General features: G+C 42.6%; 2 protein-coding genes across 9 annotated transcripts in view; one reads left to right on the top strand and one right to left on the bottom strand.

Annotated features, from left to right (window-relative positions):
* Positions 1–4,619, top strand: part of LPIN2 (lipin 2) — a 47,192-nt gene extending 42,573 nt beyond the window's left edge. For 5 of the 6 annotated variants that reach the window (XM_080381382.1, XM_080381381.1, XM_080381380.1 and 2 more), the window contains one exon: positions 119–4,619. In XM_080381382.1, the coding sequence (XP_080237508.1) occupies positions 119–263 (145 nt within the window). In that variant the 3' untranslated portion in view covers positions 264–4,619. The remainder of the gene's footprint in view (positions 1–118) is intronic. The other variant, XM_080381383.1, reaches the window with a different exon arrangement.
* EMILIN2 (elastin microfibril interfacer 2) overlaps positions 2,521–25,261 on the bottom strand; it is a 45,705-nt gene continuing 22,964 nt past the window's right edge. For 2 of the 3 annotated variants that reach the window (XM_080381368.1, XM_080381370.1), the window contains 4 exons: positions 20,944–21,276; positions 20,326–20,364; positions 13,804–13,935; positions 2,521–13,030 (listed from right to left, as the gene is read on the bottom strand). In XM_080381368.1, the coding sequence (XP_080237494.1) occupies positions 12,693–13,030; positions 13,804–13,935; positions 20,326–20,364; positions 20,944–21,276 (842 nt within the window). In that variant the 3' untranslated portion in view covers positions 2,521–12,692. The remainder of the gene's footprint in view (positions 13,031–13,803; positions 13,936–20,325; positions 20,365–20,943; positions 21,277–25,261) is intronic. The other variant, XM_080381369.1, reaches the window with a different exon arrangement.

Genomic DNA, 25,261 nt, shown 5'->3' with positions numbered 1-25,261 from the left:
ATTTGACTATAGCTTTCTGGTCTAGACTTCTAAAGTTCCTTTTTGGCTACTGCTGAACAGTGACTAGACCGTTAAATAATGGTCTGTTTTTTTGTTGTGTGTTTTTTTTTTAATATAGGTATTTCAGACTAAGTGAGCTTGTGGAACATGTGTTCCCATTGCTTAATAAAGAACAGAGTTCTGCATTTCCATGCCCAGAATTCAGCTCTTTTTGCTATTGGAGAGAGCCTCTTCCTGACCTTAACATGGATGACCTGGCCTGAAAAATACTTCTCACCTAGAGATGGAATTTCATATTCAGCTACTCAACTTCAGCTTAAATGTGAAGAACTTTCTTAATGAATATGCTAATTTCTATACTGGTACCGTTAAGTCTTACTAAAGAAATCACTTTAACTCCGTTGGTTTAAAACAAAGAAAATGCAAAGCTGCTGTCTTAATATTTTATTTTTTTTTGGGGGGGGGGGGGGAATTGTGTTGGGGTTTTTTGTTTGTTTATTGCTGGTTTTTATATACCTGTTCTAAGGCACTTGAGATTGGCCTGTCATTGATGGTCATGGTACCCAAGTGCTTCAGGGCAGCTAAATGCTGAGGTAAACTATGACTTTGCATTTTCATCAATACAGACCATATTGTAAACATAGTGGGTGTTCTTTTTGTTTTGGAGGGGGAGGGTAGGCAGGAATGCATTGGGGTTTTTTGGTTTGGTTTGGGGTTTTTTTTGGTATTAGTGTTAATAGTATATTTTCTAAAATGAAGCCAAAAAGTGTATGGAAACTGCCAAATAGAATGTCAGACCAGTTAATAAAAAACGTGGTCTAATGTTCACATGGGCAATTGGGCCATTTTTAAAAGGAACCAGAACATAAGACCAGTGTGCTCTTTCTCAGTTAAAATACAGAAAATGTGTAGACATTACTAGCCTGACAGACTGAAGACATAAAATTCCTCTTTAAATGTAAATATGCCTTTTGTCACATGTACAAGACTGCTTGTACAGTTCACACTCAAACTAACTCTGCTTATTACTTTTTTTACATGCAATGTTTCAAACTTCATCAGCTTGTTAAAATGAAAGTTGTCTTCAGACACTTGTATGGCTTTTGTTGTTTCCAGGCTGCGCTATGTCATGTTATATTTCCATCAAGAAAAATCTTGAACATTTCTGTAAGAGTTGGGGAGCTGGTATTTTTATTTCCTTTTTCAACACAGAAATGATGCATATGTATATGTGTGCTGTGTAGGCCAGTAAAAAGTATGTACAGATTATATTCAGGGAATTGTAATACTGAAAAACTATGTATTTAATTTTTTAATTGTATACTGCAGGTCTTTCCAGAATTCTGTATTGCAGGTTTTCATTAGCTGGAAGGAAATGCAGCTCAATAATGAGATTTCAGCTATGAGAATGGTTAAATGCTGCAGAGCAGAAGAAAACCTTTTTTTTTTTTTTTTTTTTCTTCCTTTTATTAAGTTTTGGGTTATTCATAAACATTATGCTGTTCATTCCTCAGGTTCAGATCAGAGCCTGTGAACAAATTGCATTCCAAGTCTGGTGTTCATCAGCTGGAAAAGCAGCTAGTATTTCTCTCCAGAAATACTTGAAGGCAAAGGTGGTTCTGCTTTGTGAGTTGAGTTAGTGGTTTAACCTCCTTTGGACAAATCTATGGTGAGAATGTAGCGTTTCACCAGTCCAGAGGGCTTAAGGACTACAGTCATTTAAACATCAGTCCTGGGCTTTCTGGGCACAGTCTTCTCTGCGACACCTTAAGCAAGTTCATGGGGCCGCACATTAAAGATCCTTCCAGGGGCAGCTTCCACCAGGCTCCAGGGTAAGCTCTGTTCCCAGTTCCCATGCAGCACTCCCAGTGGGAGCAGGGAAGCGTGCAGGGGGCAGTGTCAGTGATCTTTAGAAGGCATTTGTATGGCTGCCTGCACCAGGGGCTGCGCTTGGCAGAAGCAGCTTGGGCAGGCCCCTCTGCTTCAGCTTACTTGGGCCGAACGTGGGAAGGGAGCTCTCTCCCACTACCTGCAAAAGAGTACATTTAGAGGATTTCACCACCACCACCACCCCGTGAATATGATCTTTCATTTATCAGGCTGAGTAGTCTTAACCCACAGTTCTGATACAACACCAGCTGACGCTGGACAGTTGGTGAAGCGCTGGGGGTGTGTGTCATTTTTAGATCACTATATGAATGAAATAACTTTTTTTATCAAACTCTAGTGTATTCCTGTGTTTATAAAACATTAAAGAGTGGAGGCAAGCAAAATCAACATGGAGCCCCTCTTTCAAAGCAGGCGTATGAGAGCAGGAAAGAAAAATTACCGCTCTGTCACGGTGTGCCATGCATGTCAGTGAACTGAAAGGCATCCTTATTCTTGTACAATGAGAACAATGCTTTCCGTGACTGTTTCAGCAAATTCTTGGTCCTGTCACCAGTCTACTTTGTGTTTAAGTGGATTTCACAGGATTCAACTCATAGGATAGTTTGCTCTTACTACTTTTTTTTTGTTGGGTTTTTTTGGTTGGGGTTTTTTTTTTGTATTTTTACTGTCAGATGCTTACAAAGATCATTCCATTTTTTTTCTTATCTTTTATTCCATAGACTTCATTAGAAACTGAAATTTTCATGATCACCAAGTGCTTTGAATATCAATGGGATTTAAGTCACTTAAATACTTTAAAGTAAATAAATAAGAATCCAGCATAATAAAGTATTTTAATTACAAGACAAAATATTCTATCTCAAGATTTTATTTTACATAAAGGGAGTAAAGCTGCCTTTCCTAAAACAGTCCTTTGTGGATGTCAAAATTTTATTTACCATGCTCAACTTATTCTTGGTGGCCCTGGTATTACACAGGTTTTCTAAAAATAAAAGCACTTCATGAAGCTGGGATGGGTTTCCAAGTAGGACAGATTGTTTCCAAGGTTTGGCTGTATCTTTCTTGCTTGATGATGATGATGATTTTTTTAACTTGATTAATTTTTTTTCTTTTCGGTTCCATTAATCTTTTCAGATTGTCATAAAGATAAGCTGTGGTTATTAAGGTGGGGACGTGAGTAAACGAGCAATGTGGAAAAAATAGTATCAGGTGTATCTCCAAATGCATATAACTTAAGCTGGTATGAATATGGGGGTTGTGTGGTTGTAGAGAGCTCCTCATTCTGCTAACATGTTATTTTGCATTATAGGAATGTCCAACAAGTTGCTTAGTTAAAAAAAAAATCTTTTTTTCCCTGTAACAGCTACAGGTTTGATACTTGGTTTTTGATAAAATGTAAAAGTGTTCTTCAGGTCTCTGATATGAGTAGGGTGGGGTTTTTCTTTTGTTCTTCTAAATCTGGCTTGTTTGAAGCTTTTCAGATTGTTTGTGAACCCTGTTTAGGGACAGAATTTGGGGGCACTGTACCTGTCATTGCATACCTATGTAATTTGGGCTGCTGGGCACTTTACTGACTCTAGAAACGACATCTCATTACTATCAAATTGTAGGCTTGTGCTGCAATATTAATATGAAGTGAGGTAAATAAGAATTATGCATTAGCCTGTCTTTTGTGACCTTAGTAGAGAGAAGTGGCCTGAAACTAATGTTTGAGAACAAGTTGTGCTATACTTCTTTCCAATTAGCGCAAGCTAAATCATTCTTTCTGTGAAAGAGGAACTTCAAAGTGTGTATGTCTGTAGGCACATGCACACCCCTGTTAAGACTGTGTTGTTGAAGATGCAGATACTTATTGGAACCATGTCAAAGGCTGAATCAATGACACCTGTCTGGAAGTAAAGAACATTGCAATTCAAAACTTGTTAGTGACTTGGATATTAGCCATTTTCTGTAATTATTTAAAGATCAGTAATCCAAGTGGTACACATTTCTGGATTTTTATTTTTACAGTACCAAGCATGTTTGTACTTCAAAAGGTTGGGCTCTTATCCCTAACAGTATACAGTTGCATGTGCGTCTTGGCTCATGTATCCTTAGCTTCCTGTCATCAGTATACTCCTCCTAAAACTTTTTTTTTTTTTTTTTCAACTGGAAAAGTTTTAACACTTGTGTCAACTCTGTTATGGAACTTCTGAAGCAAACTTTGAATCCACTTATGGTAAAGACAAGAGAGATGAGATTTCATGTTAATATTTCATACAAGTCTTCTGGAAAATGCTGTCATATGAGAGAACGTTTAAATGACTGTAATGCAAATTCATAATGAAATATCAAAAATACATAGTGAATTTGAGATGCCTTTAAAGTGTCACTTTTGCCTGAAGAAGTTTTAGTTTCCAAAGTTAAAATCTGAATAGAGTGGGATCGTTTTGGATTTTGTTTACAGTGTTAATTCCAGATGAAAGTTAAAATGTTGGTTTATTTTGAGGGTGGGAAAACTCTCTTCAAACATTTGTTGCATTTTTGCATTGAAGATGTGGAATACTTGATTGTTAAGCAACCCAATCACTTATAAGGTAGTGTGTTTAAAATTGTCAAATCTGTGGTCATACCGATAACAGTGGGTTTTGTTAAGACTGGACTATCTTGGGTACAGTAACCCACACTTCCGTGCAATGTTTATTGATGTTCAGAACGATGTTATCACAATAAACAAACTTAAACTAGAATTTTTCTTCACTTTGTACTTGGGAATTCTTGTATTGCTAGTCTAGCAAATGTGGGAGTATTTGAATTGTATTCATATTTTACACAGAATTCCAGTTGCTCTTCTAAGGACTGTGATACATTTTCTTTCTGTAGCACTCAGTTTACTTTTGTCAGAGTATTTGTATAACTGATAAATAGTTGCTGCTATCTAACTTACCTTTTGTTCCAGTACCAATATTGGTTTATAACTATAATGAAAAGCAAACATGCATTAATATTATAGAGTACCAGGTAACAGATGCGTGACTTGGGGATACACAAGCTGCCTTGAAGAAAATCTCGTGGCTGCCTAGCTTCAGCTTTTGTTCATCTGCTGTAATTTGGAGTTTTAACTGATTTCCATCAAAGTTAACTTTTTCCTTTCAAGGCAAAGAGTCTTGTCTTCCGTGACAGTAGTTAAACTGCTTGAGGCCATTATCGTGAAAGGGACCTCAAGCTTTCAGTAGAAACTTATTCTTCCTGGTCTCTTGCTGCTGTTGGTAAATGCAACTATCTAGCAGCCTACCTTAGAAAATGCAACTGTTTGTCACGCATAGAAGTATGACACATCTGCATGGAGGTGTAAACTGTGTTGTGCCTTTTGATCCTTATGCAGTGTGTCACTTGTGTTGCCGCCCCCAGCACCCATTCACTCTCCTTGTGCCCAGGCACAGAGCTTTCTGCTAGAGTTCTGTCTCCCGCATTGCTGTTGGGTTTCCCCTGTGATTCTGCTCAAGCGCTGCACCCTTCTCTTCACACCTTGGGCACTTCACTCCTCACACCACGCTCTTTTCACTGCCCATCTTTCACACCTAGGTTTCAGTACTTGCTTGTTGTGTGCAGCGAGTGGCTGTGCCAGTGCAAGCAATGGAAGGGTGGTGTGTCCTGTGTGTGCCAAATGTTCAGATCTGTTGCAAAAACACTTCTGAGCTGGTGTTGTTTCTCCTGTGTCCGTCTTGCCCTGATGGACTTCTACGGGGGTAATCTTGTTCTTTGTGGATGGATTTTTCTGTTGGAGCAAGTGTCTTAGATGTGTAAAGAACAGAGTCACCGTTTCCAAGAATGGGTACTTCCCTGTGTGTGTGCAGGGCATCGTTTCCAGAGTTACGTCATGCAGTTTGTACCTGGCGGCCCCCAGGAAGCAACGTGTGCACCGTTCTGGCTGGGAGGCACGTGTGTGCTCCCACTTGTTGCAGTTGCCAGCCGAGCTCTCAGAGCGGGGGTGAGATGAGCTGTGAGTCCGCTGGCCGCTTGAAGGGTTTCCCGGGCAGGTGTCGCATGCTGCATGGGAGGGAGGGGGGCAGTTCAGAGCTTCCAGAGGTTTCACTGTTGGACACGGCCAGGGCTTATCAGGGTCTTCTGTCTGGCAGGGGTGGCCACTTCCATGCATAGTGTTTTCTAAGCATGGCGGTACACCTTGCTTTTCATCCTCTCCCCTTGTCTTAGACAAATTTATCAAATCCACATAGACATTCCTGTCCCGTACTGGCAATTCCCAGGACCCCTTTAACCGTGTAGGGGACTGTAGCAAGGAACAGCAGAAAGACCCCAGTGCTGTAACCCCACGTGCCGTGTTTTTCTCCGTGGCAGGAGTGGTTGCCAGCTTGGGCTGAGGCCCCAGGCTGGTGTGCGTTGGGAAGGCTTCCCAGCCAAGCTGCGGCTCGGTGGGAGAACAGATATTGAGCCATCAGGAGCGACGACTTGTGTTAACGGGTTTCGTGTGTAGGTCTTTGAACAGGGCACAATTAACTGTGTATTGGGAGAACTACAACCAGTGCTAAGCCACCTCCTCAGGAGTTGCTACAAAAGCCTTTGCTTTTAAGGAAGTATGCCAGATAGATGTGGTTTTGACTAAATACTCCAGTCTGAATTCATCTGAATTCTGCTTTAAGGACTGGGTGGCTGCCAGACTTGCTTACCCCAGCACTGAAAGCTGGTGCACCTCATGTTTTCTTCCTAGTAGTTTCATTTGTTCCAGTCTTTCCCTGCCTTCACCTTTTTCCTTCTCCTTCCTACCTTGCTATACTCTATGATCTTGTGTTCCCTACTTCTGATGATACTTCATGTGTACATGTTCTGGTGAGAATAAGCAGCATAACCTGAACTGTTCAGCCTGGAACTGGCTGAAGGGCAGAACCCAAAGGGTTGTCATGACTGGGGCTACAGCTGACTGGCAACTGGCAACCGGTCACCAGTGGTGCTCCTCAGGGCTCAGTTCTAGGGCCAGTTCTGTTCAGTATCTTTATCAGCGATCTGGATGCAGGAGCTGAATGCACCATTAGCAAGTTTGCTGACAATACCAAACCGGGAGCTGCTGCTGACTCTCTTGAGGGGCAAGAGGCCTTGCAGAGGGATCTGGATAGATTGGAGCATTGGGCAATGATTAATGGGATGAAGTCTAGCAACAAATCCAAATGCTGGGTTCTGCACCCAGGATGGAGTAACACGGGGCACCAGTATAAACTGGGGGAGGAGTGGCTGGAGAGCAGCCCCGCAGAAAGGGCTCTGGGGGTGCTGGTCGGCACCAGGCTGCTGTGAGTCACAGGGTGCCCGGGCAGCCCAGGGGACAAACTGCGTCCTGGGGGGCATCAAACAGCACAACCAGCCGGTCACAAGAGGTGATCATCCTGCTGTGTTCAGCACTGGTACAGCCTCGCCTCGAGTACGGCGTGCGGTTCTGGGCCCCACAACTTCAGAAGGATGTGAAGGTCCCTGAATGTGTCCAGAGGAGGGCAACAGAGCTGGTGCAAGGGCTGGAAGGCATGTCCTGTGAGGAGCGGCTGAGGACTTTGGGCTTGTCTAGCTTGGAGAAGAGGAGGCTGAGGGGTGACCTCATGGCTCTCTACAGCTTCCTGAGGAGGGGAAGTGGAGAGGGAGGTGCTGAGCTCTTCTCCCTGGGATCCAGTGACAGGATGCGTGGGAGTGGTTCAAAGCTGCACCAGGGAATGTTCAGACTGGACATTAGGGAGCATTTCTTTACCGAGGTGGTCGATGCCCCAAGCCTGTCAGTGTTTAAGAGGCATTTGGACAATGTCCTTAACAAGCTTTAACTTTTGATAAGCCAGGACTCGGAGCACTCAATAAGCAACAAAGACGGGTAAGAGCGGTGTTGGCAGAACTTCTGTGTACCATACAAAGCCTATGCAACACTGCTTGACGCTGAATAAACACTGAAAATATACATGCAGACTTGACTGTGAAGTCAGAAGCTGCAGTTTCCAAAGTGGTGGAGGAGAGAGCAAAAACTTAGGTTTACAGAGCTGTGTTCAGTGGAAAGCGAGAGAGCATCAAGACATCACACAACAGGTAGGCTTTATTTGGACATATTCGCAGTTGTTTTCCACCACACAATTTTCTTCATATTCCTCGATATTACTCTCCCTATATATATATGTACATGAATATATGTATGCACATGCACACCTAAAGCATACTCTCAAACGCGCTGTTCTTTTTGCTGAAAAATTACAGTAATATTCCCTTGTTCACAATCAAGATAACAAAATGGATGAAGGTCAAAACCTGCTTCTGTAGTAGCATGTTACAAGACGTTCTTTGAAGTCTCCCATACACAAAGGGCTGGCAGAGCTGTTCCTTCTGCAGTCTGCAGGGTACGTTGTTGGTGCTGGCTCGAGTGCAAGTCCGTCTTGTGATGACAGGACATAGCCCCCAGGTGTTCCTGGTAACTTGACAATCTGAACTTTATGCTATTACCTGGGAGCAACTAGCAGCCAAAGCGTACCTGCTGATCAAGTCTCAGTGGAGCGCATATTCTTCCCATCTCCAAGCTGAGACTGTAAGTGCATTTGTAGTTCTGGTGAAATAGGTCCATATCCACTACTGGGCCATAACATAAGGACTCAGCAGATCAAACTCACTTCCAAATGCATGATGTATTCTCAGGAAACAATTTAATCCTGATTTGAATCTCCTGGTTGCAGTTGAGGAGCCCTTTACCTTGCGTTCCCAGTGCATTTTAAAGCTGTATTGGGAGGTGGTGGGCATTTTGTTTCAAGTTGCCTCCCTACGCTTTCCATTTGCAGCTTACTCTATTTCCTTCGACTGTAAATTTTCTTGACTGGCTGGTTGGTCTCACTAAGCTGACTAGAGTCTCTCAGTGAAACTGCACAAAAACTGCAAGTAACCTGGCATACATTGAAAGGACACAGAAAATCCTCATTGCATTGAGTGGTCAGCATAGAAATGTCTCCACGGTGTCTGAAGTCGTAGTAGCAAATTAAAATAATGAGGTAGCTTGTTTGGTTTGGGTTTTTTGACATGTTTTGTGATGGATATTCCAGCTTTGCTCCAAGCTCTCCTGGGGATACAATTGATTTACACGTCCCTTTTTTGCCTTTTTCCATACTGCTCTAGGATACGCCTCACAGGTTTGCCCAGAGCAGAGCCTCTCTGGCTGTCAGCACGCTGGCTTGTCTTCAGATGACCTAGCTGTGGGAACTCACCTGTCCCGCAAGCAATGCTGCCTTGGGGACTCTGCTGGTTTTGATATTTGGACAGTCCCTGAGAAATCATGCCTCATGCCTAGCTAAGGGGCTGTCAGACACGTCTGTACTTCACCTGGTATGGTTTGGTTTTCTTCCTGTTTTGAGGTCAAATGGGAGAACCTGGCACAACAGATGCTGTTTTGCTAAAGAATCTCGCAGTCCTTATACACTGCATTGCAAAGCTACCTACAAAGCAGCTCTAAAAGGTAGTACTGTGATTTTTGAAACAGGCAGCATACCAGCCTCGGCTCCCATTTACAGGGTGGTTTTTTTAAGGCTTTCTTGGTTAACAGATGCTTCCTATTTAAACCAGTGGATGATCTTGGATGGGGTGGTCAAATCATGAACCCACAGTGTGAAATGTTCCTTTCAGTACAGGCATTTCCTTGTTCTGTTTAAGATGAAGATGTGAAGAGATGTTAAGATCGAAGATATAAATGCTCCAACAGTGGGTTCAGGATATTCTGGAGTAGGGCTCTTGCTCCTTCCTTCCAGAAGCTGGGCTGTCCTGTATGGAGCAAACCCTCGGCAGGCCTATGAACGCATCTGTGCTTCAGCTACTGCTTTAATGAATGTTTTATCCAAGCTGGAGCAGAGACTGGAACTCAGGTTCCCCCCTCTGCTATTCAGGAGCTACAGCGCTGTGGTCTTCCCAGCTGGGTGATTATTCCACCTTGTAGGCTCCAGGAAAATAATCTCATTAGGAGGAACTAAGCCACCTACCCTGATTACAGCAATTACCAAGGAAGTGGAAATTAAGGGCCAAGTCTCCCTCAACAAAGGCAGGAATCTAAGACAGAGGTTCTTTGTAAAAGGTCAATAGCTTTAGCCACTGTGCTGCTAGAAATGGTGGATGGGAAACTATCCCTAAAAGCTCTAAAAGGTGTCCTCAAAATACGCCATTGAGACTGGGCCCTGCTGTGACAGGTTAGTGAATGCTTTATACCCATGTACAAGTACCAGTTACGCTGCCTCAGGAGGGCTCAAAGAATCTCAGCAGCAGCAGATCCCGGGCACAGGCAGAAACCTGGTAAGAGATGGCCCTGTCCCATCAGCGGAACTGGGCTCGTGAAAATTTGTGGGTTGGATTTGGACATCTACCAGAGCGGTTAGGCAAGAATTAGATGATACAACTTTTGTAACTATAGCACTAAACTTGCTCTGCTGATACTTAAAAATGTCTCAGCTGCGGGAGATGGGAGGTTGTGTTTGCCAGCTAGGTCTCCCTAAGCGCTCAGCTCATTTTGTTTGTTTCCATGAGTCATTTTTAGAACAGGCAACAATAATCTGACAACACTTGAGTCACACATAGTCTGGAGCCAACTTCTTAGAGAACACAACTTTCTTGAGAGAGAAAATAATCTAGAAGGAAAAGTGACTCTGGCTTTTGTACGTAACAAGAAATTATGTTTAAAAAAAAAAAAAGTGGTTGATGTAATTGGCTTTTGAAAACACAGAAAACAATCCTTCCTGTCTGTCCCTTTGAGACCTAGAAAAGTATGGGACAGAAAGGGGCTGTTGCTTTAGAACAAAAGAAAACTACCCCCCCCCCCCCCTTGAACAAGTAAACAAGTATGTGGTTCCTAACGGCATGCTAATGCCTCACAGGCTGGCACAGATCAAGACAAATGTGCAGGAGATGAGACGGTGGCTCCCTTTATCAAGCTGTGAAATGCAAGTTCACTGTACATCTTTGGCTACTAACAGCTGCTTTTACAGGAACAGCCTTCACTGCTACAAAATACATCCAGTCCTATCTGCTTAGCAGTAACACTGTCATTTCTCAAAATCAGGTGCCAAGAGCTCTTCTTAAACCCAGGTGCTTTACAACGCTGCTCACAATTTCTTTCCCGTGCTCACAGCTCCCCCCGTGCAATCCCAGCCGCACAGGGACTGACTCAGAGTTCCTCTGCAGAGGGAAAGCTTTTTCCACCTGACAGTTTGTTGTGGGAAGGCCCTGTTTCATTGCCTGGAAACAAGAGTTATTGAGGACTATCTATTCCAAAACTAAGTAACAAAGGCGTAAGTCTTCATCTGACCTCCTCAGATGGGAAGGGCTTCACCTAACCATACTGTGCTGCTTACAGCATGGGGAGTTCTTCCTTCACCTAAAGGAATTCTTTGTTCTGAGGCCATAAACAGCTGTTCTACATTTGCAAGAAGAAAAACATACTACACAAACCACTACAATAAATACAGCTCTATACAGCACAAATAGGCTATTAAAAGGATCAGTTTACATGAGAATACATAGGTGACAAATGAACAGTCCTGCTCTCAGTAAAGTGTGGCTAGATATATTTTTTTCCAGCCATGAAAAAGATCAAAATGCTCAGAGCCAAAACACCATTTTTGTTACCTCCACTGCAAAGTGGCTAGTACGAGAAAATACCGTTGCCCCAAATGTGTTAATCTGTTTAAGGTAAAAAAGTTGCTTTCCCCATATAAACGGACAATGAGTGTTAAAACAAACCTCACTCAAAGGCACCAATGCAGGAGGCTGCTACAACAAAGACAGTGAAGATGGCTGGTTTGTGCATTTGACAGTATTGGCTAATAAGACTATTCTCCTCTATCAACAATTTTTCCTCCGATTTGTATTCTACAATGCAACAAGGAAAACTTCCTTTTTAATGCAAATACTGTAAGAGTGCCAGAAGCAAACTTTATAGAATTTTTTTAAACATTTCAAAATTACCATTTTTCTAGCTAAGCATAGACAATTGACATTTTTCTTAACTGTTTTATTCATTTCAAGCTATAATCTCAAGAGCATCATACTTAACTGATCCTCTTTTTTACCGTATCAATTGAAAGTAACTGTTCTAAATCCTTCAGTAGCAGCAACTGCACCTTACACTCACATCTGCCTGGTGGCAAGCTGAGGCAAAGTAAGTTCCTCTCTGCCTGGCTGCTTCCACTTGATTGGAATAAGTCATTCCTCTTGTCTCTAGCACTGTGTTTGGCCCTTAAAGGAAAAAAGGTAACCGATGCAGATGAGTATCATTTTGCTTTGAACCATCACGGTTAGCAATTGCATTGAGCAAATTGTTTATGCGAATTCACTGGACCCAGCATACTAAATAACATAAGGAATAATAAGTCATCAACCGTGTCAATACAATTTCACTTTCTTGGCCCCGCTTTACTGAAAACATGAAAATAGCTGACCACAACTGTAAACTTCAGCAGTGATGTAAACTCTGATATGCTAGGGACAATTTTAAAAACTAGGGAGAAAACTGCAAAGACAATTTAATAGGTAATAGTAGGAGCACAGTGGAGAAGTATCTCATAAAATCATATTTGTTGCTTGAACAGTTGTTTGCTTGTACAAGTAAACAAGGGCTTGGGAAGGAGTTAATTTAGCTACAGAAACACGTCTTTTGTAGCTACCTCTGGAAATGGGACAAGGAAAAGGTCTCAGTATAGAGAGATATAAACCCATCACTGAAATCAAATATATAAACAGAATATATTAAAGCTTTGAATTTTATTACATTTAATTTCTTCTGAATATCTTACCCTTCTCTCCTGTTCAAGGTAAATCTAAACATGAGAAATGGAAGGATAAAGGAGAACCCCACTAAACGTGGAGTACATTTCGTCAGAGTCTGTGTACGCCAGTTTGCCTCCTGTTACAACGACATTTACTTCATCTCCTGCTTTGAGGTGAAGAACAAGGTGGAAAGTCCCAGGACCACCACAGGTCCGTTTCCCCGAGTAGGGTTTGTGATACTCCAGCAGTTCCCTTCTGTACCCAGCTGTATGGAGCTGAGCCACACTTGCGTTGGAGACGGACAGCACTGCTTCTACATACTCGTCCCTCTCTGGGGCCAGCACAGCAGTGATCAGATAGCGCCCTTCATAGGGTGATGTGAAAATGCCTGCAGAAAAGAGACAGACTGAGCTTTTCGGAGTTATTAAAAACTGAGAGATCTGATCGCTCTAAGCACTATGACAAACATAAACCGACACCCATTGCTACGTATAGGTAACTGTGACAAGGTCAGCCTGGGTAGCTGACCAACTGACATCAGTCATGAAGGCAAAGGGTTGCTTGCTTTTGTGTTACAGCTTACCCGTCCTTCAGGACATAAGCAGGTCTTGTCGACATTCAGAAATCTCCTGGTCTAAGCAGCTGCCATGACTCAGAGCTAGGCGAAGGGGCAAGAGACACCCACATGCTGTGAAAGTCCCCAGCAGCATGCCTAACACCCTCAAGTGACACAACACTCTGCTCAAGAAGGGAGCAGCCTGCAGTTACTGCTATTGGGGAGGCAGCATGTATCACCCATCTCCCTCCTCTCCCCCAGGTGACCCAGCTGGCTGAGCTGCAGTGAAGTGGGTTAGCAAGGAACCTCACCTCCGCTGCCCAGGCTCAGCTGACGCGAGGTGGGCTGAGGAGCACAATCACCTTGCTGGCACAGCAGACAGTGGTGAGGTGGGCCTCAGTATTACTGGGCAGTTGTGGAAAACCAGCAGTGGCAAAGTGCATGCCTGGCCACATCCACAGGAAGCTTTTACCCAGGTGTGTCTGGTTTAGGTGAACTTATTTTGTTTGTTCAATGCACTAGCAAGGCCTGAGATAGCATCAAACACTGGCAAACCCATGCTACTGCTCATCTGGTGTCCCTGTGAGTCCTTCTTTCACTGTTACCTGTATTGGGGTTATAATAGTCCCCATCATTCACAAGCACTTTGTTAAAGTGAACCACGCCGACATCACTGGAGAAAGGCTTCTGTGTCAGCCCAGCAGAAAATGACACCAGAGAGGCCGCAGCAGCAGGTCCTAAAATGGGTAACAACATGAGTCAGTCGCATCAGGACGACAACACAGCCTCCCTGTGATGGTTTATAATCCAGTGTCTCTGTTCCTGCACATACTCCACTTCAACTAACCCTGTCACTTGAGGGATGCCAGAATTAGCAGAATATGTGTTGCTGGCCCAGGTCCCAGATGTCTCACCATAAAATTAACGGACCACCATAAAATTCCCCTCTCGTGTCGTTCCCCTCCCCCCTTTTTTTTTCCTCCTCCTTCTAAGGAAAAGGTATATGGCTTGTAAATGCTGGCACTGGAAATCCTGCCACGTCTCAATTCAACAATGCTTCTGCCACCGACCTTCTCCAGGACTGAGGTTGCCCTTGGACATCTCCGCTCTCTGTCACTATCACAACGGCAAGAGGAAGGCTAAAGGTGTATAGCTTGTGCCAGCTTTCCTAGCCACCCTGTGAAGCTGCGCATAGCTTAGATCTCTTACCTTCTCTGCTGAAGGGTAGTGAAAATAGCTACAAGAATTAACACTTCAGCATTGAAGCAAAGAGAACCATCACTGGGCCTTTTCTCTCTCTCCAGTACTACCCTTTTGGGGGACTTTTCACTCTGCAGTTTTTTCTTCTTTTCTCAGCAGCTCAGACAGACACTTAGGTATTTTGTAGCAGCTGTCTGCTTACTAACTAAACACTGCTGTTAGACTACTGTTGAACAAAATACAATTTGAACCACTGAGAAAATTTTTTACTTTTACTAGACTGACTTCAGTGGCAAGTGTTTAGTGATGGACCACTTACTAGTCCCACTTTAGCTCCCTTCAGCTCTCTTCCCTCTAAACATTTCCCCTAAGGCAGGACACACTGCTAGAAGCAGTCAACTCTTGTTGCTTTGTTCAGGCAATCAGGTAAACAACAAACATTTGTTGTTTATCTAACTGCACTTAAAGTTGTCCTCAGTTGCTCCTCCTGTTCTACCCTGTTCAGGTTAGGATCCACGTCTTCTCCATGCTGTTTCACCCCTGCTCCTCCTCCTGCCTTACTTAAAAGAAACCTTTGGGTTTTTTCTTCCTCTCAATCTGAGATGCCTATCAGCAACCAAGGCTCAATTCAGACTATACCGCTTAAAAATTGAAGTTAAAAAATGTCAAATCTTCATCTAAAATGTGGATATACAAACGCCCTGCTATCCATTTTTTTCTGAATAACTTGGCATGGGAGGGTGGGAGGAGAAGGGAAGGGGAAGACATGCCTGCAACTTCAGAAATGGCAAATAACTACCTTGATTTCCCTCAGGGGCTAGTAACCAGCCGCCCTGTGTATCTTTGGAAATCTCCTCATTCAGTATTTTGTCTCACGCTCAGAAAACAGATAGAAGACCTCTTTCGTTACTCCTACCTGCCAGTGTGCCTGCAAGTGCTCCTGTAAGCTAAAATGAGGTTATTTGAAAAGACAAAAATTAATTGCAGGAACTCTACTTACTTAAGCAGCTTCTGTAAAGCTCTACCACCTTAACACCACGCTGCTTACAGAAAGCGTCTCCCTGTATTCTCAGCTTACCCTGAGACTTAAATCAACTGAAAATGCACCTCAACTAACTTTTATTGGCTCACTCGGAAAGGTTTCTCTTCCCTGCAGTCATACTGCACAGATGGCACAAACTATTTGCTGCCTGCCTAGAAACACTGTCCTCTCTCTTTGGAGTAGCTACAGTTCTGTTTGGGTTGGTGTCACCTGAACAAGGCAGCAAATCCTGCCCTGGCTCACCAGGGTTTACTTCAAGATTTTCCTGCACTAATTGCTAGAACAGTTTAATTAGAGTTTGCTGCTGAAATTGCTTGGGATCTGCAACCTAGTTTAGCACACCATCTGTGTTTGTTGAAAGGAACGATCTTAAACCCATCTAAATATCCTGTAGATCAGTTCAGTGGGCAAGATAAGAAGGCACAGCAAAGGTGCAATGTGTCTGTCCTCTCTTACCCTCCTCCCTGCTTCCAGCTGGAACTGCACCTGTCTGAAGCTTTCACAAGTTCTACCAACAACTCTCAGCAGTGCTTTTGCAGAACCTTACAGAGAAATGAAGCACCTTCTCTTACATGTCCCTGCTTGCAAACACTTTTCTTCATGCAAAGATCAAAGTTCAGCTTCTCTAGGAAAGGTCCAGGCTTGCAAACTCCTTTCACCTAAGCAGTTAGTGTTGTGGAATTATAAAAATGAGAAAGAGAAGTTTTCAAGCAGTTAAAAGCTGGGAACCACATGCACAGCTCTGATGAAGACACTGCTACGCAGACAAAAAAAAGATTCAACCATAATTTTACAGCTTCTGAGGGAGGAAAAAACTCATGAGTTCAGACATATTCAATAAGGTTTCACTTTATATACGTATATACACACACATATGCACACAACTAAGCAGGAGCAAGTATGTGTGTTCATGGCAACCTAAGCCTAGTATAATGCATTCTGGGGAGTCAAAAGATCACAGAAGGTACATGGGTGGCCTTTGTTAGGTTACATCTACTTTCACCCATCTGCTAATTGTATTTCTGATTCTTCATCTCTCTTTTGACTTCCCAGAACAGTTCATGCCTCCCACAAAGCTCAAGGGCCAGAATAAGAAAAAAAACAACGAAAAAATAAAATCAAGCAAAACGAAACAGTGCACATCACTCTCTGTCAAGATAAAAGGAGAAAAAAAATAAGTAAGTGTGACAGTGCTGCTGACAATTGCTCAGCAGCTGGAATGAGGACTCTTCAAGAATCGATGCAAAAAAGTGAGCTTAAGTATGTAATTAATTTGTCAGTATGCTCTTATGACTCCTTTGTGTATGGCATGAGTAGGGAGGATATGTCACATTTCCTCTGCTTGGCCAATATTCCTAAATCTAAATGAGGGAAAAATGCGTAATTTCAGTTACAGCAAATAGGAAAAAAATATCAGCAATTTATCGCCTCCCATTTTTTTTTTTTTTAAAAACTCTTCAGTTTGACCCTAACACATCTCATTTTCAGGAACATTCCATCTGCTTATGGGACGGCCATGCAGCACAGCACAGTGCCACACCTATTTCCATGAGCTGAGCCAGTGCTCAATGAGTCTGGGCCCATTAGCTCTGCCCTGCTAAGTCACAGCGTTTCTGATGCAGAGAGTAACTCACGCAGTGTGTTATGAAGACACAGCTACTTTTCTCCTGAGTCTGTTTATTAACAGCTCTTTCTGCTCTTACAACTCCTACTTTTCACACCGCAGCAAGAGGTTTGCCCTAGCGCCCACCTACCGCTCCTTACACAAATACCCATCTCCTACCCCATGCTTCAGCCTGCATCTGTGACTTGCGCTGTTCTTTTATGCAAACAGCAGCAAAACACAACCGCTGGTGCAACTGTGGGTGATCACATGTTCTTTACCTCAAAGTCAGTAAACACGCTTTTTTCTTTCCCCTGTGTGAGACCACTGACGTGTACTACTAAGAATACTGCTCCCTGCCCAATGATCAAAAGAAAGAGCCAAGAACCCATCGCAAGTATGGCAGGGTAATCTATGTATTCTGTAAACTCTTTATTCAAATCAAGGACCACCTACAACAACGTAAATCTTAACATTACAATAAGATCATACCTTTATATTTGAAACGTGTCCTACAGACTTGCTGCCTGAAGTCACAGAGGAAGTAAAGATGGTTGAGTGTCAGACAAGTGAAAAGAATTAAAAAGCCCAAACCAAAATTAGCCCTTTATCTGCACGGATATAGACAGCTGTGTTCACACAGCGGTAGGGCTCACTAGCTCAGCTGTTTCATTTCTTACACCATACCAGGAGTTTCTTTTAGTGAGGAGCGGACACCCTCCATTGAAGCTGCAGGGTTAAGGACACAAGCAACAGGGCAGACTGCATGGAGGGGCAGGGTGGGGAAGGCAATTAGAGCTTTCAGTGGATTTTTTTCACTGTGACCCTCTATATGTTAATCAGAACATCCAAATCCTCTTCTTGGCTCTGTCCTTGCCTAGCTGTGTGACCTGGGATCTTACAAGCATTTTCTCATCAGTTCCCAGACTAGTTCATCAGCCAATTCATTACTTCTGCCTCTACAATTTTCTTTGCTCCAGCAAACAAAAATTCTCATAACTGTAAAACTGCCAGGCTGCAATAACATTTGCTGCTGATGTTTCTTTAAATAACAATTGATTCAACTCTTTCTGTATTAAAAGGGATTACATGGATGCACTTAGGTCCTGACACTTAACTCACTTCTGTCATAGAACTCCTTACCTGTGAAAATACAGCTAATATGCAATATCATACTTTATACTCTCTCATTAATACTTGTAAATCCTTGAAGGTTATATTGTCCAATGCATGTAAAGAGATAGCTAATAAATCTGAAAAATTCAAGAAATACTTTGGTATTGAAACTATGCAAATCATGCCTCAGCATTCAAAAAGACACTAAAGTGGGCTAGTTCAATCCCAGAGGACAGAGTTGGAGCCCTCAACTTCTTCCTAAGCAGCTTTTATGTAACAAGCTATTCAGAAACAGAAATGAAAGGGGGTACTCAGAAGACCGACAGTACAAGCGTTTTACTTTAGGAATTATTTTACAAGAAGGTCTAATTTTTCAAATTTCAATATCAGTAACACAAAACATACTGGGTAAAGACTGGCAAAGACATTATAAACTGTGGTCCTGCACAAATTAGATATTAAGGATTCCTTGATGACTTATTTAAGCATGAAGTTCCTCCTCCAATAAGACAAAAATCTTCTCTTCCCCAGCTGTTAATCTCCACAACACTGTTAATTGCTGCATTCTGCCCCAGAATGCTCCCTTTCTTTTTATAAGCAGCCACTGACGATTAGGGACAGTGGATAAAAGTACTCCACGGAAGTCTAATGGTTATTTGTACCATCCTTACCTCTCTGTTTTCTATGACTGTATCTGCCACTGTGGTTTGCAAGGCATTCTGGGGGAAATCATAGAACAGAGTAGCAGGTATATCTTATATTTACATAGGTCTTCAGGGACATGGATCAGGAAAAGGAACTCCTTGGTCAGGCCCACCACTCTCTGGATTCCAGGTGATAATGTTCCTTGCAACATGTTCCATCAAGCAGCACATAGGTGCAATGCCAGCCATACCCTGGCTTTTCAACATTGTTGACATCCACCTACTGTTCCACAGTTTTAGCATAAACTTATTAAAATACTGTAGTCTATAAAAGCAATAGATTGCACAAAGTGGAAGAAAACCCCCAGGAAATCCATTTATCACAGAAATCTCTATTGGCTTTGCTGGCATCAAGATCAACATTTCTTTACTTCTTATCCTCTTCCAGAAGCCTCATCTATTGTTGATTGTTCTTACCACCACCACAGTCCTCAAATGCAAACAGACTGCTTTAAGGCTATGACAGATTGTTAATTAGAAAGTATAAATATCAGAATTACAGCGTGAAATTTTTAAAACGCTTTTTGTCAGTCCCTAGACCAGTCTTCAAGACATGTATCTGTGATTTTGTTAGGACCATCAAACTAAGTCCCAAGGGTAGGATTTTGGATGCCATAAAGCTCTGACGCTTTATTTTCATCTATTTCTCATATCTCCTCAAATAAATTTAGATGAAATCACTCTTTTTGAAGAGGGTGTGGGAATATTCACTTTGATCCACGACACCGTTCCCCAGGGTTTGATAGTATTTTAAGTGTGAGGTCGTAGGGCAGGCACCACCCAATCCATGTATGTATCCAGGCCAACTACTATGTCCCACAAGAGATTTATACCTGTTTATCATACAAATCCACAAATGAACTGTGATATTAACAATTATTAAAAGTAAAAAAAAAACAAACCACCAAACAAAGAAAACTTCATCTTGAATCTTTTTAAACTGTGGCTGTCAGTGGCAGCACTCCGGCGTTCACTGAAGTCAGGAACACAAGACCTCATGATTCTAACAAAGCCAGAAACTCTCCCACAAGGAGGACCAAGTCATGCACTAGCTCAGATACTAACAGTGCTTCAAGATCTTAGTCTTGGCCTTATTCATATCTTATTAAAGAAATATTAAAATAATCAAAAATAAATATATATTTTCTCATTTAAAAGAAACATAAAAAAGGTCAGTACTGACATCTGCTAGGAAACAGAAACCCTTTGCATTTAAAAAAACCCACTGAAGTAAGGAACAACAACCCAAAATGAATTCTTTTTCAAAACCTCAAAACCCCCATATTTTTGAAGGATGCAAATTTTTTTAATGTTTAGGTATAGCAAAAGTCTGTCAGATATTCCTCAACGCTAAACTTAAATACTAAAAATCAACACTTTCTTCCCTCAACCGTGACTTTCTATGGACTGAAATAAACATTAAGTACCTGTGTAAACAATTTCTAGGAAACAACTGCCTTACCTTGTGAGTCTATGGTAGGAGGAGATAACTTTGGATATCCTACAAAAGAAAAGTAGTATGTGTGACACAGTACATAATGGAATACATTATGACAAAACATCACTGCAGCCTTCTAAAAAGCATCCTTTGTTACCGAACAGCAACCTACCAAAACAGCTACCAATAGCATCTCCTATGAAACGATCGATTATCATTAAACTGGGGTGATCATGGCAAAGAAAACCAGATTCTTATGACAACGTACTAAATCCACCGCAAGCTCTATGGCAAGAAAAAAAATAATAATGTAGTTTCCCTAGTGGCAAAGGCTGCTGTAGTTACCAAGGACTTTACATGAGCCCTGTTGACTTCATGCTTTATGCAGCCTTGGCAAAAGCAACAAAACTGGCCCCGAATGTGTTTCTCCTACTTCTGTAGCCAGCTGGAGCCTGAAGGCCCACTCACTAATCACCTCTGCCGTAAGCCCATTCCCAACAGCAACAGCTACAATGGGCATCCATGAAAGGCTGAAAAGTGGCTGGTAAAGCTCAACAGACCTCAGCGTCACCCCTTTAGCAAGACCTGGCATGCCCACTGCACCTAGATGGGAATGATTCACTATTAGTTTGGTTGTCTCACCTGGTGCTCCAGCATACCCTTCAGCAATGGGCATGGTACTCTGACCCGCCTGACCATCCACACTTCCAAGCCGCCCTCTTCCTGACATTAAAACAGTGCCAGGAGGCCCTGCCTCTCCAGTCTCCAAGATGATCCCGGTTGTTCCAGGCAGAAATGGTAAAACTGCTGACCCTGGCAGTGCTGGGCGTGAAGGAAGTCTGGGCTGCGGTGGCTGGAGGGGGGTCCTCTGTCGTGGTGGTTGTATCCTTGGCCTTGATGGCAGCAGGGGTATGCCAGGTTGGGGCTGCAGGGGTGGTCTTGGTGGCAACAGTTGCCGTGGTACTTCTGATCGCCCTTGGAAATGATGAAAGAAGAGGAAAGATACAGAATTATTTGCCTAAAATAGTATACAAAATTGCATAATTTTGTAAGAAAAATACTTCAAAATAAAACAGGACTCAATTTAAGGCCATCTTTTCCCTCATACCCAAGACTGCACTGGCAAAATGCCGTTCTGCTCTTGCAGTACTACAGACTCTCCTCTTTCCCAGCCCCTGACACAGGGCAAGGAATGAAGACAGCCTGGAGACGGAACAAGCAGCAGTCAAATAACCCACCAACATTCACCCACTAGTCCAGCTTTAATTTTCTGCTCCAAGTGGGCTGTGTATCACACCTATTCCCACCAGTTCCTTCATCTTCATTGTGTGCTTTCTCTCTCTACCTTCACATCAGTTCTTCTGAACCCCTCCTGCCCACCACTCCTACTTTTGACTCTGTACTTACACAATGCATAGCACAAGGCTGACCCTTTAGCACTAACATAAAGTATCCGTAGCAAAGAACCTGAGTAACGAACACTGACTTACAGATTCTTTTTTCCAAACTTTGAAAAGCAATGAACTTAAAATTCCAAACACTCCCATTACTAATATTTTCTGACAAGGAAGGCAGATCCCTAGGATATAATCTACCAGAAAATTCTTTACTGTTTGAAGAGAAGAGATACCATTAAAAGACTTTTCCAGTAGGGCAGCCAACACATAGGACATCAGGGTTGAACAATGCTGACATGGTTACATTTGTGTATCATCGGCTCCAGTTCTAAGCCCTTTATAGGAATTACAGCTTTTTCATAAAAATGAAGTCCTAGACAACACTTCAGGAGGCAGCGTCTCCCAAGAATGAAGCTGAGTTACGTCTACATGAAGAACAGGAATTTACAAATGTGTACACTTCAGCAGATGCAATGACAGCTTTTACACAGAATAATTAGAATTTCATTCTATATTAAACTTTAGCATTGGTTATTTTGATTGCATTTCAAGACTAAAGCATGGCTTTAGGTGCAGGGATGGAGTGAGTTTCTGGGGAAATGGACAAACATCCCCTTGCAAATTTATCTGATGCAACCCATCACACCAGAGGTGCCTGCCACGGTCCACAGTGGAGAACACCGCTCTGAGGTCTCAGTGGTCAGAATGAAGCACTTTATTACAGTCCAAAATCAGCTTGGGTAAATTCATCAGTGGCTAGGGCTAAACCAAATGGCTGTGTCTAGAAGCAAACGTAGTGTGAGGCTTCCTCTAGCTCTGCTGCATGGCTTGGGATCCCCAGGAGGGCCTTACACTGTACCTTTGGGTGAGAGCTTACAACCAGGTACTGTCCGTGATGCATGGCTGGGGTCCAGACAGTGTTGCTGGCAACCCACATGCTGTTTCACAACTACTTGACACCTGCACTTTACCCTTGTGAATCTCATTTCTTGTTTTCAGTCTCATAAAGAGTCTACACAAGCCTCCCAGGGTACTGAGAGGCTGCCTGAAGTCACAGTCTCACACCACCTGCATTCATTTGCTAGATAAAACTCCTAGAAAAAAATATCTTACTGAGTGTTGCTGGCTGACTTTAACTGTCACAAGAACTGAAACTTACACAAGCAACACACCACAAATCTAGACCGAAGCTCACTCGGTAACTCTGTCCACAAGGGAGAGGACTAAGGAGTGAAATGTTCACTTTATATAGATTAAAGTCATCTACATAAAAATCCCAGGATTAAAAAATCATATAGAATTTTTTTAAAAAGGCTTAAAGTATCAAAGTGAATTGTTTAACAGAGCTGTTAACTTAGCAAGATGTCTTCTGTCCACAGTGGCATCGATTTGGACCTTCAACTAAGATCATCAGACTAACTTCGTTCAAAATAGAAATGGGCAAGATACGTTACCTGGGGATGCACGTACTTGTTCTTTCCCTAGTCAGTTAAGCTGAGCTTTATTAAGACAATTACTTGGGCTGACACAGAGAAAAGGAATAAATTTCTCTGTTCGCTTTTCTAAACCTTTAAACAACAATCAACAGCTCGTGGCCCGTGCAAACAACTTCTTTGCGTGCAACTTGAATACTGCAATATTCAGAAATACCCAACTACATCTCCATAAAGTTCAATCCAAAATTACCTGCCTAAAGCTCAACTTAAAGTGCCACTCATCAGACATGTGCAGGTTGAGAGGGATCTGGTCTGCCATATCTTTGCCAACCTTTCTGGCCTCTTCTACTGAGATGCATTGTAGCAAGACAAAGTACTAATAAATCACTAGTTAAAAGATGATAACAGTGCAGCCACCCCATCCTGACACTGAATTCCAGAACATGTTTTCAGTTCACAAGGCAATGAGAAAATAAACCCCTAAGGAAGGCTGTGGTGAATGTGGCTGGACCTGCTTAAGCTTTGCTGAGCAGTGGGCAAAACAAAAATCTTCCCCATCATCTTCCCATCTATCTGGGAAGGCAAAAAGCAACGCCGAGATCATTACACAGCTAAGAATGGTAACACTGTCCGCAGCAGCACCATTCTTACTGCTCCAGTTGTCATCACTGGTGTAAGTGACAACTCAGTTACCATGTCACACAACAGCTTCTGCTCTCGCATGCCCATCTGCAACTGAAACAGAAAGGTTTCCTTCCTCCTCAGTTGAAAACAAGAATGCTTTTTTCCCCCTTCCCCTCTTGAAAAATATTTTATTTTATTCAGTTTGTTCAGCCAGGCAGCTTTAATCTGCAATTTACCTCACTGAACGAGGAATGATTTGCTGGGAAGGAAGATGACCAGTGACCTGGATGCATGAGATGGGTGGATCTTCAGGGTGTGTCAGCTTCTAGTACTGTTCTGGCCCAACCATGCTCTCCTCAGCCCCCAAAACACACAGAAACAAAGTGCGTAAAAAAACCCTAGAGAGTAAAGGAATCTGTGACTGCACTCACAAGAAGCTAAAAAGATCTTGAATTTTCTTATAGATATCAAAGGCATCTGACAATTAAGTTACAAAGTACCATTTTGCACAAGCTCACAGGAAGCCTGGAGGAATCGACTACTGTATGAGTATTTGCACTACAACACTAAGATTTTATGTTGCCCTTTATCGATTCTGTAATGCAGAGCATACACTGGGTTTCTTAAGACCATAACTTCAGCAGACAGTATTTTGCTGCTGCTTGCAAAATTCTGCTACAGAGACGATTACCAGAGGAATTGCAGTTCAGGTCAAATAACTGTAACCAAAGCAAACTGCACTCCCAGCACGGTATTTGGCTGCAAGACTGCACTTCTGATTCCTGGAAAACTTCATGAATCTGTATGAATAGGCAGTAAGTTAAAAGAGACCAATAACTTTAACACGGCTTTCAGCTTTGTGCCATTTGAAGAGCAAACGTACCCACAGAGAGGCACAGAGTGCAATAACAACTTACTCTATGAGACCTGAAGCTGGGGGCAGTCACCATTTAACGTGGACCAGTTGCTGCTGGATTACACTACCTTGGTGACCACATCGTGTACGGTCCCCTACACACTTAGAGCAGACCACCACCTGCCACCACCACCACCTTGTTTATAGCAGAGCACTGCACTACCTTCAGAAATTATAACAAATTAAATAAATTTCTGGCCTCTGAGTCTGTATCTGATGTACAATCATTGACTAACCTGTCTTGTTAAGTTTGGACTGAGGCACTGAAACTCCTTAATAAAAAATCTGGAAGAAAACACAGCCATATTCCTAAGATCAGGGCCATCTGACTTTGCTCAGGTTTGCAGTGCACTGGGTTTACACTGCTTGGTAAGATTTTATATTGTATGTCTTGCAACATATCCTTGCGTTACTGGCCTCAACTGTTATTAGTAACAACTTGTTTCTTTTTTAGCCCTTTTGAAGTCAAATGACATCATTTGAATGCTACGATATGCTGACAAACAGTGCATAAGAAATTCCACACCGATCTATAGCCAGGACTGACTGACATTCAAATAACACTGCTATCAGAGACAATGCTGCAG

This window comes from Falco punctatus (genome assembly GCF_963210335.1).
Source record: "Falco punctatus genome assembly, chromosome: 3".
Taxonomy (NCBI): Eukaryota; Metazoa; Chordata; class Aves; order Falconiformes; family Falconidae; genus Falco; species Falco punctatus.
Note: the sequence above shows the minus strand (reverse complement) of the source record. Positions and strands in the feature narration are given on the sequence as shown.